The 16720-nt window shown below is 52.3% G+C and overlaps 1 protein-coding gene across 1 annotated transcript in view; it reads left to right on the plus strand.

Moving 5' to 3' along the window:
- The first annotated feature begins 1545 nt into the window (after positions 1 to 1545).
- Positions 1546 to 16720, plus strand: part of TMEM88 (transmembrane protein 88) — a 142450-nt gene continuing 127275 nt past the window's right edge. Inside the window, exon 1 of the mRNA XM_078671399.1 lies at positions 1546 to 3431. Within this exon, the coding sequence (XP_078527525.1) occupies positions 3138 to 3431 (294 nt within the window). The 5' untranslated portion in view covers positions 1546 to 3137. The remainder of the gene's footprint in view (positions 3432 to 16720) is intronic.

Below are 16720 nucleotides of genomic sequence, written 5' to 3' on the forward strand. Positions count from 1 at the left end.
TTTTGCTTAATACATTGCATTTAAGGAATCGCAAAATTTGCGATTCCTTAAATGCAATCGCAAAATAAGGAATGGCAAATTTTGCGATTCCTTATTTTGAACCCAAATTCTTTCATACATACCATTTTGCGAAAATGAGTTCCCAAACGGCGACATTCTGCGAATTTCGGCGTTTGCGAACCCATTTGGCCCTTATAAGTCATTTATTGTATAAGTTAATAATTACTTACTTACTTACTTACTTACTATAATAAACGTAAACCAAATCCCTATCCCTGTTGCATGTACTATAACCCTGAACCGTCTGGCTCTTGCACAAGGGGGTTAAGTATCCATAGTGCAGCAGGTGCAGTGGCACCGGGACCTTGGGGCGTGATAGGCCCACAGCACCCAAATAATAGCTGTTGTTTACTACTGAACCAAGGGACGAAGAGCCCAATTTCTTTGCTTGTCTTAAGGCCGAGGACCCCTTTGCTACACTGACTTTCACCCGGATCTCACTTTCCAGCTTGTACTTTGGAGACTCCGAATATCATCATCCAGCCTCGTGCTCGATTTCCCGCCCTGCTAGGCCTCTATAAAAGCGTGAGTAGGGGTCCCACAAAATTATGCAAAAAAGAGTTTGCCCAAAATTACAAACTTCGCCTCAGGCAGTGAGTGAAGGAATTGGGCTCAAGTTCGGGCCAGCCCGTCCTAAATACTACAGTCATGCCAGGTGATCGTTTTAGGGTAAGGGAAATCCTAGAGAGTCGTTTTCTCTCTGGATTTCCCTTCTCTTTTTGAAACTCAGAAGCAGCAACATTGTCCTGGTGTCACCGGGGCTTTAGTGGAAGCTTTTTCGATATGATTTACAAGCCATAGTTGCTGCTTATTTATCTTCTGCAACTAACAACCATTGACAAAGCCAATAGTCCTGACTTGTTTTACGTATGATGTTACTTGTCGTATCATATATCTGGATGCAATGACAGAAACAGAAAAATATAAGTCCGGGCGGTACACTATGCTAAGCACAGATTTTTAGTTTATGTATTTTTAAGCCTACCCCTTAAGTATATTGGTCACGCCCCTTTAAGAGAACCCCAGTTTTTTCATCCCACTTAAAACCCTGAATGTACCTATTTATATTTATGTGCTCTTATAGTGTCTCGAAGTGGACGAAATATGTCCTCTTGGCGCTCCAGATTGTACCCCAAAAAAGCGATGCGTACACTCGCACGTCTGTTTGTTGAAACTTGACTCTATTTTCTGAATGCCACAGTTGCTTTTGTCATTCTGCTCTTTACGGGACCTTAGAGCACCATGAAGCAGTCAGGCAGCATTTAGGCGCTATGTAAACACTTCAGAAAGTAATTGGCCGCCACTTGGTGCTCCCTGGGGAACCTCTCAGATTCCCCAGGGAGAGAGAGCGCAAGCATGCCTGGGCGGAGGGGGCAGAGGGGTGTGGAGGGGGCAGGGCAGGGGGGAGACGTGGGCCGAGGAGGGTAGGGGGGGTGGGCACAAAAACACCAGCCGGCCTGAAACCCTCGCAGAGCTGTCCCTGGTTCTAGGGAAGAGAGGAGCTCTCTTTGGGAAAGAAAACATCTGCCATTTGGAGGAAAACCAGAGAGCGTGTTTGCTGATAGTTCGTGGGAAGGCGGAGCGGACGGCGGCAGCAGAGGGACAGAAAGCTCCCCGTGGCTTGGAGCCTCGGGTCTAGCGGGTCCGCGCGCTCAGAGGTGCTCGAGGAGTGATATCTCCAGGTCCCCTACGCACTAGGAGGGACCTCAACGCGACCGCGAGAGAAAACCGCCCAAGGAGGCCCCCAGAGACATCAAAAGCGACACTTCTAACCCACTCCACACCAGGAAGGAAGCAACCAGGACCAGCAGGTCAGAGCCACCAGGTCCGTCTTTACAGCAGGACATCTCAGGCCTTGGAGCCCCAAGCCAAGGGCCCCAGAAACGAGAGCAACATCTCCAGAAGTAGCAGACCTCAGCAGGCAGGAAACCTTCCCTACAGCAGAGACATCTCCAGGAGCAGGAAACCCAAGGAACTAAGACCCACTAGAAACTAGGGGTGATATCTTCAGAACTAGCAGATCCTAGCAAGCAAGACTCCCGCTGCTGCAGGAGAGACATCTCCAGGGCTAGCAGACCTCAGCAGGCAAGAACCCCTGCCTACAGCAAAAGAACATCTCCAGGGGCAGGAGAGACATCTCCAGGACTAGAAGGCGTGACGAGCCAAGGCCTCCTTGAAACAAGGGGTGAGATCTTCAGAACTAGAAGATACTAGCAGGCAAGAACCCCCTTCCCTACAGCTGAAACGACATCTCCAGGAGCAGGAGACCCAAAGAGCTAAGCCCCTTTAAAACGAGGGGTGAGATCTGCAGCACTAAGAGATCCAAGCAAGCAAGGCTCCTCTCACACAGGTGTGACATCTCCAAGCCCCTTCACGCCAGGAGAGATATCGCTAGGACTAGCAGATCAAAGTGCCAAGACCACCTTTACAGCAGAAGCGACATCTGCAAGCGCTCAGGGTCGCTTTGCTTCGGGAGGGGGAACACTTTCCAAAATTGATACTCAAGCACCCACGGCTCTCTCCACCCAGGGAACATCTTCTATACTTTGGACACAAGCATCCGACATCTTTGCAACATCCCCCACACAAGGACTATCCAAGCACACAAGGTCTTCTTGACTCAAGAAGCAGCATCTGGAGCTCCTGGGAGATCTGGTCACCCCAGACTCCCCTCACCTGAAGAGTGACATCCAGTAGACTTTAGATCCAAGCACCCAACAGCTTCTTGACCATAGGTGTGACATCCTCCAGACAGGGGTGATCCAACCACCCAGCATCTTTTGGACACCAAGAACAGCATCCCTATGACCTTATAGATCTGACCGACCAACACGCACTTCACATCAGGCGTGACGTCTTCCAGGCCTGGGAGATCTGACCAACCAACGCCATCCTAACATCTACTGAACCTGGAAGATCTGAGAACACAACTTCCCATTTAGACCATCCAAACACCCAGTACTTTCTTGCGACAACCTGTGAGCTGGGCACGCAACGTGCCATCTACGTCCCAACCACCTACAGCCACCACCCGGCCAAACACCAGGGTGTCTGACTTGAAACTTTTGCGGGTGGGAATGTCTAACTCGATGGAGCACGAGAGCGGGGCTGATGCCGGCTCAGCACACCGTGAGTCTGTGCTGCTTGAGGACGCAGCCATGGCGCTCTCTCCGGTGCCACCGCCGTACTGCGCCGAGCCCATAGTGCTTGAGCTGCGGGAGTCCCTCGACTGCTGGGCCTGCGCGGTGCTCATCACGGCCCAGAACCTGCTCATTGGTGCCATCAACGTCGTCCTGGTGGGACTGGTCTTCGGGGTCATCCTGATGCCGGCGGCGGCCATGTTGTTCTTCGGCTTCCTGTGCCACAGCAAGGTATGTACTTCCGGTATTGCTGACCTCTCTCCCCAATACAGGCCAACACACCTGATTCAGGTGGGAGACTCAAGAAAAATGGCTTTATTTTAGCTGTCTCCCACCTAAAACCCCCTCTGCTACAATGTAAATCAATGGGAAAAATGCATTGTCTTGATTTTTTTTCAAAATCTCACACTTTCCTGTTGTAAAATGTTGCATGCATGCTTCCCTCCCGCCAAAAGTGGGGTCAAACTAGGCCACCAGCACATGGCAGGCGCTCGAGAGAGCAGACCAGCCATTCATGAGTCAAGATTTGACTGGGTCAGACTGGTAATCAGGGGTACAGGTGCTGACTGTGTACACTTCGATGCAAACACGCACACACAAAGCCTTGGCGCACCCAGACGTGCTACTACTGTGGTGTCAGTGGATTGCCTCGGGCTGCACCTTCACGGCTTTAGCATACAGTACCACCCTAACACGTAGGGATAACACACCACCATACCACTATAAATGCTGCATCTAGGGTGCCCTTTCAATTTCACACACCACTACAATCATTGGCAGGCGTACCAGTAGCTCCAAGTTCATGCCAACATCACCAGAACATGTGACGTGCCCTCACGCTGTGAGTTCCCCCAATGCCTTCACCTACAATTCATGCTACAACTACACACAGGTCTACAAAAACACACAGGTCTAGAACCACATTCAGGTCTGTTACAACCACACACAGGTCTGGTAAAAACACAGACAGGTCTACAGCCACACACAGGTCTGCTTCAACAACACACCGGTCTACAAAAATCAGAGGTCTAGAACCACACACAGGTCTGGTACAAACACAGACATGTCTAAAACCACACACAGTCCTGCTACAACCAGACACAGGTCTACAACCACATACAGTCCTGCTACAACCGCACACAGGTCTACAACCACACACAGTCCTGCTACAACCAGACACAGGTCTGCTACAACCACACACAGGTCTGCTACAACCACACACAGGTCTACTGCAACCACACACAGTCCTGCTACAACCAGACACAGGTCTACAACCACACACAGGTCTGCTACAACCACACACAGGTCTACTACAACCACACACAGGTCTGCTAGAATCACACACAGGTCTGCTGCAACCACACACAGGTCTGGCACAAACAGACACAGGTCTACAACTACACACAGGTCTTGTACAACCACACACAGGTCTGCTACAAACAGACACAGGTCTACAACCACACACAGGTCTGGTACAACCACACACCTCTCAACGAAACTTACAGGGCTGCCTGCACCCGGAGAGTGGTCCGATGTCACACTAAAATCAGCCTCGTGCCCTACGAATGTCAGATAAAATACCTCCGACACAAATCGCTTGTTGTGAACAATAATCATTATTACGCAAACATCAGTACTTGTGTATTAATCTGTACCTGATTGTGACTAAAACTTGCGCGGGCGCGGATCCCTTGTGGTAGTGGTAGATTCTTGTCAACGAACCAAAACACATCGGTACTTCACATCAGTACTTACCTAGGCATTCATTCTTGTGATGAAAGTAACACTTTCCATGCACAATATTGAGTTGAATTGAATTTATTAACTGTTCGATTAATTAAAATCATTACAGTAAAAAAAAAAGTAAAAAAGAAAGTCATAAATAAATACAATACTTGAGCGCTCACAGATTCTATTGTATGACTCGGTACTTGCGCAGACAGGCACTAATGAATGAATGATTCCGAAGGCGAGTCTGCAGAGCACATCATCATTTCTGTATGCACACGTACTCGTGCACCAATACTCTGCATAGACATAACGTGTGCAGGCATAGATACTTCTGTGCAGATCGATACATGTGAGTGGGTCGATCGATACTTCTGCAGTGCAGACCAGTACTGGAGTAAGCACTGACATCTGTGTATGCTTTCATACTTGCAGACACATCAACTTCTTGCGTACTCAGCAATACTCACGTATGTACGGCCTGAGCCCAAATCAATACTTTTACCGAATCCGTTCTGGTGCAACGTTCAATGCTTGTCCACAGATCAATGTTTGCTTCAAGTACTGAGCAACGCCTGCCGCGCGGCGCGTGAAGTGGAAATATAGAAGGGCGGGTACGGATTGTCAGGAAGTATCGGCTTCGTTGTGAGAAGTGCCTCTACTCTCCCACTAAGGGGCAGATTTACAAGCCCCTTGCGGCCCTTTTACGCCGCCGTTGTGTCACTTTTGTGACGCAGCGGCGGCGCAAAAGATGCACCCTGGTGCGGGGCACTTAGGGGCAGATTTATGAGGCCCTTGCGCCTCTTTGCGCCGCAATTGCGTCACTTAATGGGGCGTCACGTTGGAAAGCCCTGCGCCATAAGGAGGCGTTCCTGCGCAGGAGGGGGCGTTCCTGCGCAGGAACGCCTCCTAAAAGTGGCTGAGTGAAATCTATGATATTTCACTCAGTCACTTTCTACATCAATTCCTTACGCCTGCTTGAAGCAGGCGTAAGGGTGACGCACCATGAATTGAAGAGGTGGCCCCTGTGCATTGCAGGAGTCATGTCGCAAACCTGCAATGCGCCACCCGTACGCCGAGAGATGCGTCACGCATCTTCACTGCCTTGCACCATGGTGCGTCGCATTGTAAATGCGGCGCACCATGGGTGGCGGAGCAGTGGCGCACTGTGGTGCACATTAACTGGCGCATCCCTGGGGATGCGCCAGTTAACATAAATCTGCCCCTTACAACGTGACGCATCTGGGAGATGCGTCACATTGTAAAGCCCTGCGCCAAAAGGAGGCGTTCCTGCGCAGGGGGGGGCATTCCAGCGCAGGAACGCCTCCTAAAAGTGGCTGATTTCACTCAGTCACTTTTGGGCCCAAGCTGCGTCAAAACCCTGCGCCTGCTTGAAGCAGGCGTAAGGATTGACGCAGCATTAAGAAGATAGGGCTCCCCAGAGCATTGCTGGAGCTGCGTCGGGCTTGCGACGCAACTCCAGCAATGCGCCACTTTTACGGCATCTGTGCCGTTTTTAGGTTTTGCCTAGCGAAAGCTGCGCTCTGCGCAGCTTTTCGCGCAGGCGAAATCCTGTTGAGAACTGTAGGGTGCTTTGGGTCGGCCCTCGTCATTGATTGGCTGGCTCCGTAAACGGAGCCTTGCCATTGGACGAGGGGCCTGTCCGTCAATGCCGGACCAGACACGGGGGCGTTCCTGACATTCTTTGCCTTTTGCCGACGTCACGCGACGCCGGGAACGCCCCCGAGTCTGGTCCGGCATTGCCGGCACCTCCCTTGCTCTACTGTCATCACCACAACACTGCGCCCATTTTATCCCAAGCTAAACACTCGGAGAGGCGCAGTGACCGGGTCTTTGAAGGCCGCTCTCCCAATGAAAACAAGTTTTCTCTCCGAGTCAGCACGAGCAGGAAGACGAGCAGCGCGCCTCCCAGCTGGCCTCTCGCATCAGCATCCAGAGCTGCCCTGCGCGGTGTGTAGCTTCAGTGGAGCTTCAGAGTGGAGCTTCAGAGTGGAGCTTCAGAGTGGAGCTTCAGAGTGGAGCTTCAGAGTGGAGCTTCAGAGTGCAGCTTCAGAGTGGAGCTTCAGAGTGGAGCTTCAGAGTGGAGCTTCAGAGTGCAGATTCAGAGTGGAGCTTCAGAGTGCAGAGTGGAGCTTCAGAGTGCAGATTCAGAGTGGAGCTTCAGAGTGCAGAGTGGAGCTTCAGAGTGGAGCTTCAGAGTGCAGAGTGGAGCTTCAGAGTGCAGAGTGGAGCTTCAGAGTGGAGCTTCAGAGTGCAGAGTGGAGCTTCAGAGTGCAGAGTGGAGCTTCAGAGTGGAGCTTCAGAGTGCAGAGTGGAGCTTCAGAGTGGAGCTTCAGAGTGCAGAGTGGAGCTTCAGAGTGGAGCTTCAGAGTGCAGAGTGGAGCTTCAGAGTGGAGCTTCAGAGTGGAGCTTCAGAGTGGAGCTTCAGAGTGGAGCTTCAGAGTGGAGCTTCAGAGTGGAGCTTCAGAGTGCAGAGTGGAGCTTCAGAGTGGAGCTTCAGAGTGGAGCTTCAGAGTGGAGCTTCAGAGTGGAGCTTCAGAGTGCAGAGTGGAGCTTCAGAGTGCAGAGTGGAGCTTCAGAGTGGAGCTTCAGAGTGCAGAGTGGAGCTTCAGAGTGCAGAGTGGAGCTTCAGAGTGCAGAGTGGAGCTTCAGAGTGCAGATTCAGAGTGGAGCTTCAGAGTGCAGAGTGGAGCTTCAGAGTGCAGATTCAGAGTGGAGCTTCAGAGTGCAGAGTGGAGCTTCAGAGTGGAGCTTCAGAGTGGAGCTTCAGAGTGGAGCTTCAGAGTGGAGCTTCAGAGTGGAGCTTCAGAGTGGAGCTTCAGAGTGCAGAGTGGAGCTTCAGAGTGCAGATTCAGAGTGGAGCTTCAGAGTGGAGCTTCAGAGTGGAGCTTCAGAGTGGAGCTTCAGAGTGGAGCTTCAGAGTGCAGCTTCAGAGTGGAGCTTCAGAGTGCAGAGTGGAGCTTCAGAGTGGAGCTTCAGAGTGCAGAGTGGAGCTTCAGAGTGCAGAGTGGAGCTTCAGAGTGGAGCTTCAGAGTGCAGAGTGGAGCTTCAGAGTGGAGCTTCAGAGTGCAGAGTGGAGCTTCAGAGTGGAGCTTCAGAGTGCAGAGTGGAGCTTCAGAGTGGAGCTTCAGAGTGCAGAGTGGAGCTTCAGAGTGGAGCTTCAGAGTGGAGCTTCAGAGTGGAGCTTCAGAGTGGAGCTTCAGAGTGGAGCTTCAGAGTGGAGCTTCAGAGTGCAGAGTGGAGCTTCAGAGTGGAGCTTCAGAGTGGAGCTTCAGAGTGGAGCTGCAGAGTGGAGCTGCAGAGTGCAGAGTGGAGCTTCAGAGTGGAGCTTCAGAGTGGAGCTGCAGAGTGCAGAGTGGAGCTTCAGAGTGCAGATTCAGAGTGGAGCTTCAGAGTGCAGAGTGGAGCTTCAGAGTGGAGCTTCAGAGTGCAGAGTGGAGCTTCAGAGTGCAGAGTGGAGCTTCAGAGTGGAGCTTCAGAGTGCAGAGTGGAGCTTCTGAGTGGAGCTTCAGAGTGCAGAGTGGAGCTTCAGAGTGGAGCTTCAGAGTGCAGAGTGGAGCTTCAGAGTGGAGCTTCAGAGTGCAGAGTGGAGCTTCAGAGTGGAGCTTCAGAGTGGAGCTTCAGAGTGCAGAGTGGAGCTTCAGAGTGCAGATTCAGAGTGGAGCTTCAGAGTGCAGAGTGGAGCTTCAGAGTGGAGCTTCAGAGTGCAGAGTGGAGCTTCAGAGTGGAGCTTCAGAGTGGAGCTTCAGAGTGGAGCTTCAGAGTGGAGCTTCAGAGTGGAGCTTCAGAGTGGAGCTTCAGAGTGGAGCTTCAGAGTGGAGCTTCAGAGTGCAGCTTCAGAGTGGAGCTTCAGAGTGCAGAGTGGAGCTTCAGAGTGCAGATTCAGAGTGGAGCTTCAGAGTGCAGAGTGGAGCTTCAGAGTGGAGCTTCAGAGTGGAGCTTCAGAGTGGAGCTTCAGAGTGGAGCTTCAGAGTGGAGCTTCAGAGTGGAGCTTCAGAGTGGAGCTTCAGAGTGGAGAGTGGAGCTTCAGAGTGGAGCTTCAGAGTGGAGCTTCAGAGTGGAGCTTCAGAGTGGAGCTTCAGAGTGGAGCTTCAGAGTGGAGCTTCAGAGTGGACCTTCAGAGTGGAGAGTGGAGCTTCAGAGTGGAGCTTCAGAGTGGAGAGTGGAGCTTCAGAGTGGAGCTTCAGAGTGGAGAGTGGAGCTTCAGAGTGGAGAGTGGAGCTTCAGAGTGGAGCTTCAGAGTGCAGAGTGGAGCTTCAGAGTGCAGAGTGGAGCTTCAGAGTGGAGCTTCAGAGTGGAGCTTCAGAGTGCAGAGTGGAGCTTCAGAGTGCAGAGTGGAGCTTCAGAGTGCAGAGTGGAGCTTCAGAGTGCAGAGTGGAGCTTCAGAGTGCAGAGTGGAGCTTCAGAGTGCAGAGTGGAGCTTCAGAGTGCAGATTCAGAGTGGAGCTTCAGAGTGGAGCTTCAGAGTGGAGCTTCAGAGTGGAGCTTCAGAGTGGAGCTTCAGAGTGGAGCTTCAGAGTGGAGCTTCAGAGTGGAGCTTCAGAGTGCAGAGTGGAGCTTCAGAGTGGAGCTTCAGAGTGGAGCTTCAGAGTGGAGCTTCAGAGTGGAGCTTCAGAGTGGAGCTTCAGAGTGGAGCTTCAGAGTGCAGAGTGGAGCTTCAGAGTGGAGCTTCAGAGTGGAGCTTCAGAGTGGAGCTTCAGAGTGGAGCTTCAGAGTGCAGAGTGGAGCTTCAGAGTGGAGCTTCAGAGTGGAGCTTCAGAGTGGAGCTTCAGAGTGGAGCTTCAGAGTGCAGAGTGGAGCTTCAGAGTGCAGAGTGGAGCTTCAGAGTGGAGCTTCAGAGTGCAGAGTGGAGCTTCAGAGTGCAGAGTGGAGCTTCAGAGTGCAGAGTGGAGCTTCAGAGTGCAGATTCAGAGTGGAGCTTCAGAGTGCAGAGTGGAGCTTCAGAGTGCAGATTCAGAGTGGAGCTTCAGAGTGCAGAGTGGAGCTTCAGAGTGGAGCTTCAGAGTGGAGCTTCAGAGTGGAGCTTCAGAGTGGAGCTTCAGAGTGGAGCTTCAGAGTGGAGCTTCAGAGTGGAGCTTCAGAGTGGAGCTTCAGAGTGCAGAGTGGAGCTTCAGAGTGCAGATTCAGAGTGGAGCTTCAGAGTGGAGCTTCAGAGTGGAGCTTCAGAGTGGAGCTTCAGAGTGGAGCTTCAGAGTGGAGCTTCAGAGTGCAGAGTGGAGCTTCAGAGTGGAGCTTCAGAGTGCAGAGTGGAGCTTCAGAGTGCAGAGTGGAGCTTCAGAGTGGAGCTTCAGAGTGCAGAGTGGAGCTTCAGAGTGGAGCTTCAGAGTGCAGAGTGGAGCTTCAGAGTGGAGCTTCAGAGTGCAGAGTGGAGCTTCAGAGTGGAGCTTCAGAGTGCAGAGTGGAGCTTCAGAGTGGAGCTTCAGAGTGGAGCTTCAGAGTGGAGCTTCAGAGTGGAGCTTCAGAGTGGAGCTTCAGAGTGGAGCTTCAGAGTGGAGCTTCAGAGTGCAGAGTGGAGCTTCAGAGTGGAGCTTCAGAGTGGAGCTTCAGAGTGGAGCTGCAGAGTGGAGCTGCAGAGTGCAGAGTGGAGCTTCAGAGTGGAGCTTCAGAGTGGAGCTGCAGAGTGCAGAGTGGAGCTTCAGAGTGCAGATTCAGAGTGGAGCTTCAGAGTGCAGAGTGGAGCTTCAGAGTGGAGCTTCAGAGTGCAGAGTGGAGCTTCAGAGTGCAGAGTGGAGCTTCAGAGTGGAGCTTCAGAGTGCAGAGTGGAGCTTCAGAGTGGAGCTTCAGAGTGCAGAGTGGAGCTTCAGAGTGGAGCTTCAGAGTGCAGAGTGGAGCTTCAGAGTGGAGCTTCAGAGTGCAGAGTGGAGCTTCAGAGTGGAGCTTCAGAGTGGAGCTTCAGAGTGCAGAGTGGAGCTTCAGAGTGCAGATTCAGAGTGGAGCTTCAGAGTGCAGAGTGGAGCTTCAGAGTGGAGCTTCAGAGTGCAGAGTGGAGCTTCAGAGTGGAGCTTCAGAGTGGAGCTTCAGAGTGGAGCTTCAGAGTGGAGCTTCAGAGTGGAGCTTCAGAGTGGAGCTTCAGAGTGGAGCTTCAGAGTGCAGAGTGGAGCTTCAGAGTGGAGCTTCAGAGTGGAGCTTCAGAGTGGAGCTTCAGAGTGGAGCTTCAGAGTGGAGCTTCAGAGTGGAGCTTCAGAGTGCAGAGTGGAGCTTCAGAGTGGAGCTTCAGAGTGGAGCTTCAGAGTGGAGCTTCAGAGTGGAGCTTCAGAGTGCAGAGTGGAGCTTCAGAGTGCAGAGTGGAGCTTCAGAGTGGAGCTTCAGAGTGCAGAGTGGAGCTTCAGAGTGCAGAGTGGAGCTTCAGAGTGCAGAGTGGAGCTTCAGAGTGCAGATTCAGAGTGGAGCTTCAGAGTGCAGAGTGGAGCTTCAGAGTGCAGATTCAGAGTGGAGCTTCAGAGTGCAGAGTGGAGCTTCAGAGTGGAGCTTCAGAGTGGAGCTTCAGAGTGGAGCTTCAGAGTGGAGCTTCAGAGTGGAGCTTCAGAGTGGAGCTTCAGAGTGGAGCTTCAGAGTGCAGAGTGGAGCTTCAGAGTGCAGATTCAGAGTGGAGCTTCAGAGTGGAGCTTCAGAGTGGAGCTTCAGAGTGGAGCTTCAGAGTGGAGCTTCAGAGTGGAGCTTCAGAGTGCAGAGTGGAGCTTCAGAGTGGAGCTTCAGAGTGCAGAGTGGAGCTTCAGAGTGCAGAGTGGAGCTTCAGAGTGGAGCTTCAGAGTGCAGAGTGGAGCTTCAGAGTGGAGCTTCAGAGTGCAGAGTGGAGCTTCAGAGTGGAGCTTCAGAGTGCAGAGTGGAGCTTCAGAGTGGAGCTTCAGAGTGCAGAGTGGAGCTTCAGAGTGGAGCTTCAGAGTGGAGCTTCAGAGTGGAGCTTCAGAGTGGAGCTTCAGAGTGGAGCTTCAGAGTGGAGCTTCAGAGTGGAGCTTCAGAGTGGAGCTTCAGAGTGCAGAGTGGAGCTTCAGAGTGGAGCTTCAGAGTGGAGCTTCAGAGTGGAGCTGCAGAGTGGAGCTGCAGAGTGCAGAGTGGAGCTTCAGAGTGGAGCTTCAGAGTGGAGCTGCAGAGTGCAGAGTGGAGCTTCAGAGTGCAGATTCAGAGTGGAGCTTCAGAGTGCAGAGTGGAGCTTCAGAGTGGAGCTTCAGAGTGCAGAGTGGAGCTTCAGAGTGCAGAGTGGAGCTTCAGAGTGGAGCTTCAGAGTGCAGAGTGGAGCTTCAGAGTGGAGCTTCAGAGTGCAGAGTGGAGCTTCAGAGTGGAGCTTCAGAGTGCAGAGTGGAGCTTCAGAGTGGAGCTTCAGAGTGCAGAGTGGAGCTTCAGAGTGGAGCTTCAGAGTGGAGCTTCAGAGTGCAGAGTGGAGCTTCAGAGTGCAGATTCAGAGTGGAGCTTCAGAGTGCAGAGTGGAGCTTCAGAGTGGAGCTTCAGAGTGCAGAGTGGAGCTTCAGAGTGGAGCTTCAGAGTGGAGCTTCAGAGTGGAGCTTCAGAGTGGAGCTTCAGAGTGGAGCTTCAGAGTGGAGCTTCAGAGTGGAGCTTCAGAGTGGAGCTTCAGATTGGAGCTTCAGAGTGCAGCTTCAGAGTGGAGCTTCAGAGTGCAGAGTGGAGCTTCAGAGTGCAGATTCAGAGTGGAGCTTCAGAGTGCAGAGTGGAGCTTCAGAGTGGAGCTTCAGAGTGGAGCTTCAGAGTGGAGCTTCAGAGTGGAGCTTCAGAGTGGAGCTTCAGAGTGGAGCTTCAGAGTGGAGCTTCAGAGTGGAGCTTCAGAGTGGAGCTTCAGAGTGGAGAGTGGAGCTTCAGAGTGGAGCTTCAGAGTGGAGCTTCAGAGTGGAGCTTCAGAGTGGAGCTTCAGAGTGGAGCTTCAGAGTGGAGAGTGGAGCTTCAGAGTGGAGCTTCAGAGTGGAGAGTGGAGCTTCAGAGTGGAGCTTCAGAGTGGAGAGTGGAGCTTCAGAGTGGAGAGTGGAGCTTCAGAGTGGAGCTTCAGAGTGGAGAGTGGAGCTTCAGAGTGCAGAGTGGAGCTTCAGAGTGCAGAGTGGAGCTTCAGAGTGGAGCTTCAGAGTGGAGCTTCAGAGTGCAGAGTGGAGCTTCAGAGTGCAGAGTGGAGCTTCAGAGTGCAGAGTGGAGCTTCAGAGTGCAGAGTGGAGCTTCAGAGTGCAGAGTGGAGCTTCAGAGTGCAGAGTGGAGCTTCAGAGTGCAGATTCAGAGTGGAGCTTCAGAGTGGAGCTTCAGAGTGGAGCTTCAGAGTGGAGCTTCAGAGTGGAGCTTCAGAGTGGAGCTTCAGAGTGGAGCTTCAGAGTGGAGCTTCAGAGTGGAGCTTCAGAGTGGAGCTTCAGAGTGGAGCTTCAGAGTGCAGAGTGGAGCTTCAGAGTGGAGCTTCAGAGTGGAGCTTCAGAGTGGAGCTTCAGAGTGGAGCTTCAGAGTGGAGCTTCAGAGTGCAGAGTGGAGCTTCAGAGTGGAGCTTCAGAGTGGAGCTTCAGAGTGGAGCTTCAGAGTGGAGCTTCAGAGTGGAGCTTCAGAGTGGAGCTTCAGAGTGGAGCTTCAGAGTGGAGCTTCAGAGTGGAGATTCAGAGTGGAGCTTCAGAGTGGAGCTTCAGAGTGGAGCTTCAGAGTGCAGATTCAGAGTGGAGCTTCAGAGTGCAGAGTGGAGCTTCAGAGTGCAGAGTGGAGCTTCAGAGTGCAGAGTGGAGCTTCAGAGTGCAGAGTGGAGCTTCAGAGTGGAGCTTCAGAGTGGAGCTTCAGAGTGCAGAGTGGAGCTTCAGAGTGGAGCTTCAGAGTGCAGAGTGGAGCTTCAGAGTGGAGCTTCAGAGTGCAGAGTGGAGCTTCAGAGTGGAGCTTCAGAGTGCAGAGTGGAGCTTCAGAGTGGAGCTTCAGAGTGGAGCTTCAGAGTGGAGCTTCAGAGTGCAGAGTGGAGCTTCAGAGTGGAGCTTCAGAGTGCAGAGTGGAGCTTCAGAGTGGAGCTTCAGAGTGCAGAGTGGAGCTTCAGAGTGGAGCTTCAGAGTGCAGAGTGGAGCTTCAGAGTGGAGCTTCAGAGTGCAGAGTGGAGCTTCAGAGTGGAGCTTCAGAGTGCAGAGTGGAGCTTCAGAGTGGAGCTTCAGAGTGCAGAGTGGAGCTTCAGAGTGGAGCTTCAGAGTGGAGCTTCAGAGTGCAGAGTGGAGCTTCAGAGTGCAGATTCAGAGTGGAGCTTCAGAGTGCAGAGTGGAGCTTCAGAGTGGAGCTTCAGAGTGCAGAGTGGAGCTTCAGAGTGGAGCTTCAGAGTGGAGCTTCAGAGTGGAGCTTCAGAGTGGAGCTTCAGAGTGGAGCTTCAGAGTGGAGCTTCAGAGTGGAGCTTCAGAGTGGAGCTTCAGAGTGCAGCTTCAGAGTGGAGCTTCAGAGTGCAGAGTGGAGCTTCAGAGTGCAGAGTGGAGCTTCAGAGTGGAGCTTCAGAGTGGAGCTTCAGAGTGGAGCTTCAGAGTGGAGCTTCAGAGTGGAGCTTCAGAGTGGAGCTGCAGATTCAGAGTGGAGCTGCAGAGTGCAGAGTGGAGCTGCAGATTCAGAGTGGAGCTGCAGAGTGCAGATTCAGAGTGCAGAGTGGAGCTTCAGAGTGCAGATTCAGAGTGCAGAGTGGAGCTTCAGAGTGCAGATTCAGAGTGGAGCATCAGAGTGCAGATTCAGAGTGGAGCTTCAGAGTGCAGAGTGGAGCTTCAGAGTGCAGATTCAGAGTGGAGCTTCAGAGTGCAGAGTGGAGCTGCAGAGTGGAGCTTCAGAGTGCAGATTCAGAGTGGAGCTTCAGAGTGCAGAGTGGAGCTTCAGAGTGGAGCTTCAGAGTGCAGAGTGGAGCTTCAGAGTGCAGAGTGGAGCTTCAGAGTGGAGCTTCAGAGTGCAGAGTGGAGCTTCAGAGTGCAGAGTGGAGCTTCAGAGTGGAGCTTCAGAGTGGAGCTTCAGAGTGGAGCTTCAGAGTGGAGCTTCAGAGTGGAGCTTCAGAGTGGAGCTTCAGAGTGCAGCTTCAGAGTGGAGCTTCAGAGTGCAGCTTCAGAGTGCAGCTGCAGAGTGGAGCTTCAGAGTGCAGCTTCAGAGTGCAGAGTGGAGCTTCAGAGTGCAGAGTGGAGCTTCAGAGTGCAGAGTGGAGCTTCAGAGTGCAGAGTGGAGCTTCAGAGTGGAGCTTCAGAGTGGAGCTTCAGAGTGGAGCTTCAGAGTGGAGCTTCAGAGTGGAGCTTCAGAGTGGAGCTTCAGAGTGGAGCTTCAGAGTGCAGCTTCAGAGTGCAGAGTGGAGCTTCAGAGTGCAGCTTCAGAGTGCAGAGTGGAGCTTCAGAGTGCAGAGTGGAGCTTCAGAGTGCAGAGTGGAGCTTCAGAGTGCAGAGTGGAGCTTCAGAGTGCAGAGTGGAGCTTCAGAGTGGAGCTTCAGAGTGTCAAGAGCAATGCCAATAGCTCTAACTTTAACAAAGGCAAAACCATTGCATTGTAAATGCTTGTTTCCCCATGGTGCGCCGCATTGTAAATGCGGCGCATCCATGGTGGAGTAGGCATGGCGCACAATAAGTGGCGCATCCCTGCTGATATGCAGGGATGCGTCACTTATTGTAAATCTGCCCCTAAAAGTATTACACCCCAGCTGAGAAGTGCCACTACTCTCCCACTAAAAGTATTACACCCCAGCTGAGAAGTGCCACTACTTTCCCACTAAAAGTATTACACTCCAGCTGAGAAGTGCCACTACTCTCCCACTAAAAGTATTACACTCCAGCTGAGAAGTGCCACTACTTTCCCATTAAAAGCATTACACCCCAGCTGAGAAGTCCCACTACTCTCCCGTTCAAAGTATTACACCCCCCCGCAGAGAAGTGCCACTACTCTCCCGTTCAAAGTATTACACCCCCCGCAGAGAAGTGCCACTACTCTCCCGTTCAAAGTGTTAAACCCCCCACCCCGCTGAGAAGTGCCACTACTCTCCCGTTCAAAGTATTACACCCCCCCCGCTGAGAAGTGCTACTACTCTCCCGTTCAAAGTATTACAGTCTTACTGAGAATTGCTATACTCTCCCATTAACAGTATTACACCCCAGCTGAGAAGTGCCACTACTCTCCCATTAAAAGTATTACACCCCAGCTGAGAAGTGCCACTACTCTCTCATTAAAAGTATTACACCCCAGTTGAGAAGTGCCACTACTCTCCCGTTCAAAATATTACAGCCTTACTGAGAAGTCCTGGTACTCTCTCATTCAAGGTACTACACCCTCGATAATAAGTGCTAGCACTCTCCCTTTCAATGAAATCCATGCCAGTACTCAGTACCGGACAGCCCCAGCCCATTTAAAGCACCGCTGCTGTGCATGCTTTGGCAAGAGAGAAAGGAAGTTCTCGTAGCTTAAAATAATCGCGAATGTGTTTACAACCTGCATTCCTTGTCTCTAAACTTTCAAAAGAGAGGTGAAGTTAGCGCTCACTTTCATTCGTGCAACACTCACTTGGCAGCCTTGATGGTGGCCCCGTTCCTGGGACCCGTGAACGGTCTGCGCGAGCTCTGTGGGCGGGGCCAGGGCCACCAGTAGAGGCAGCATTGTGTGCCTACTCTACACTGACTCACAAGGGTATCTCAGCAGGGACATCCGTGGTCTCCATATGTAACTCTACGTGTAGTATTATGTTATCACTTATCACACGCTGCTATTTTGGCAAATGATGGCACTGACTGACCATATGTCCAAGATCACACAATTTGTTCAAAAAGGGTGGCCAAGAAAAACAAACAAACGAGGCTTCTTGTTTTCACAGCTGCCACATC

This window comes from Lissotriton helveticus, chromosome 12 (genome assembly GCF_964261635.1).
Source record: "Lissotriton helveticus chromosome 12, aLisHel1.1, whole genome shotgun sequence".
NCBI lineage: Eukaryota > Metazoa > Chordata > Amphibia > Caudata > Salamandridae > Lissotriton > Lissotriton helveticus.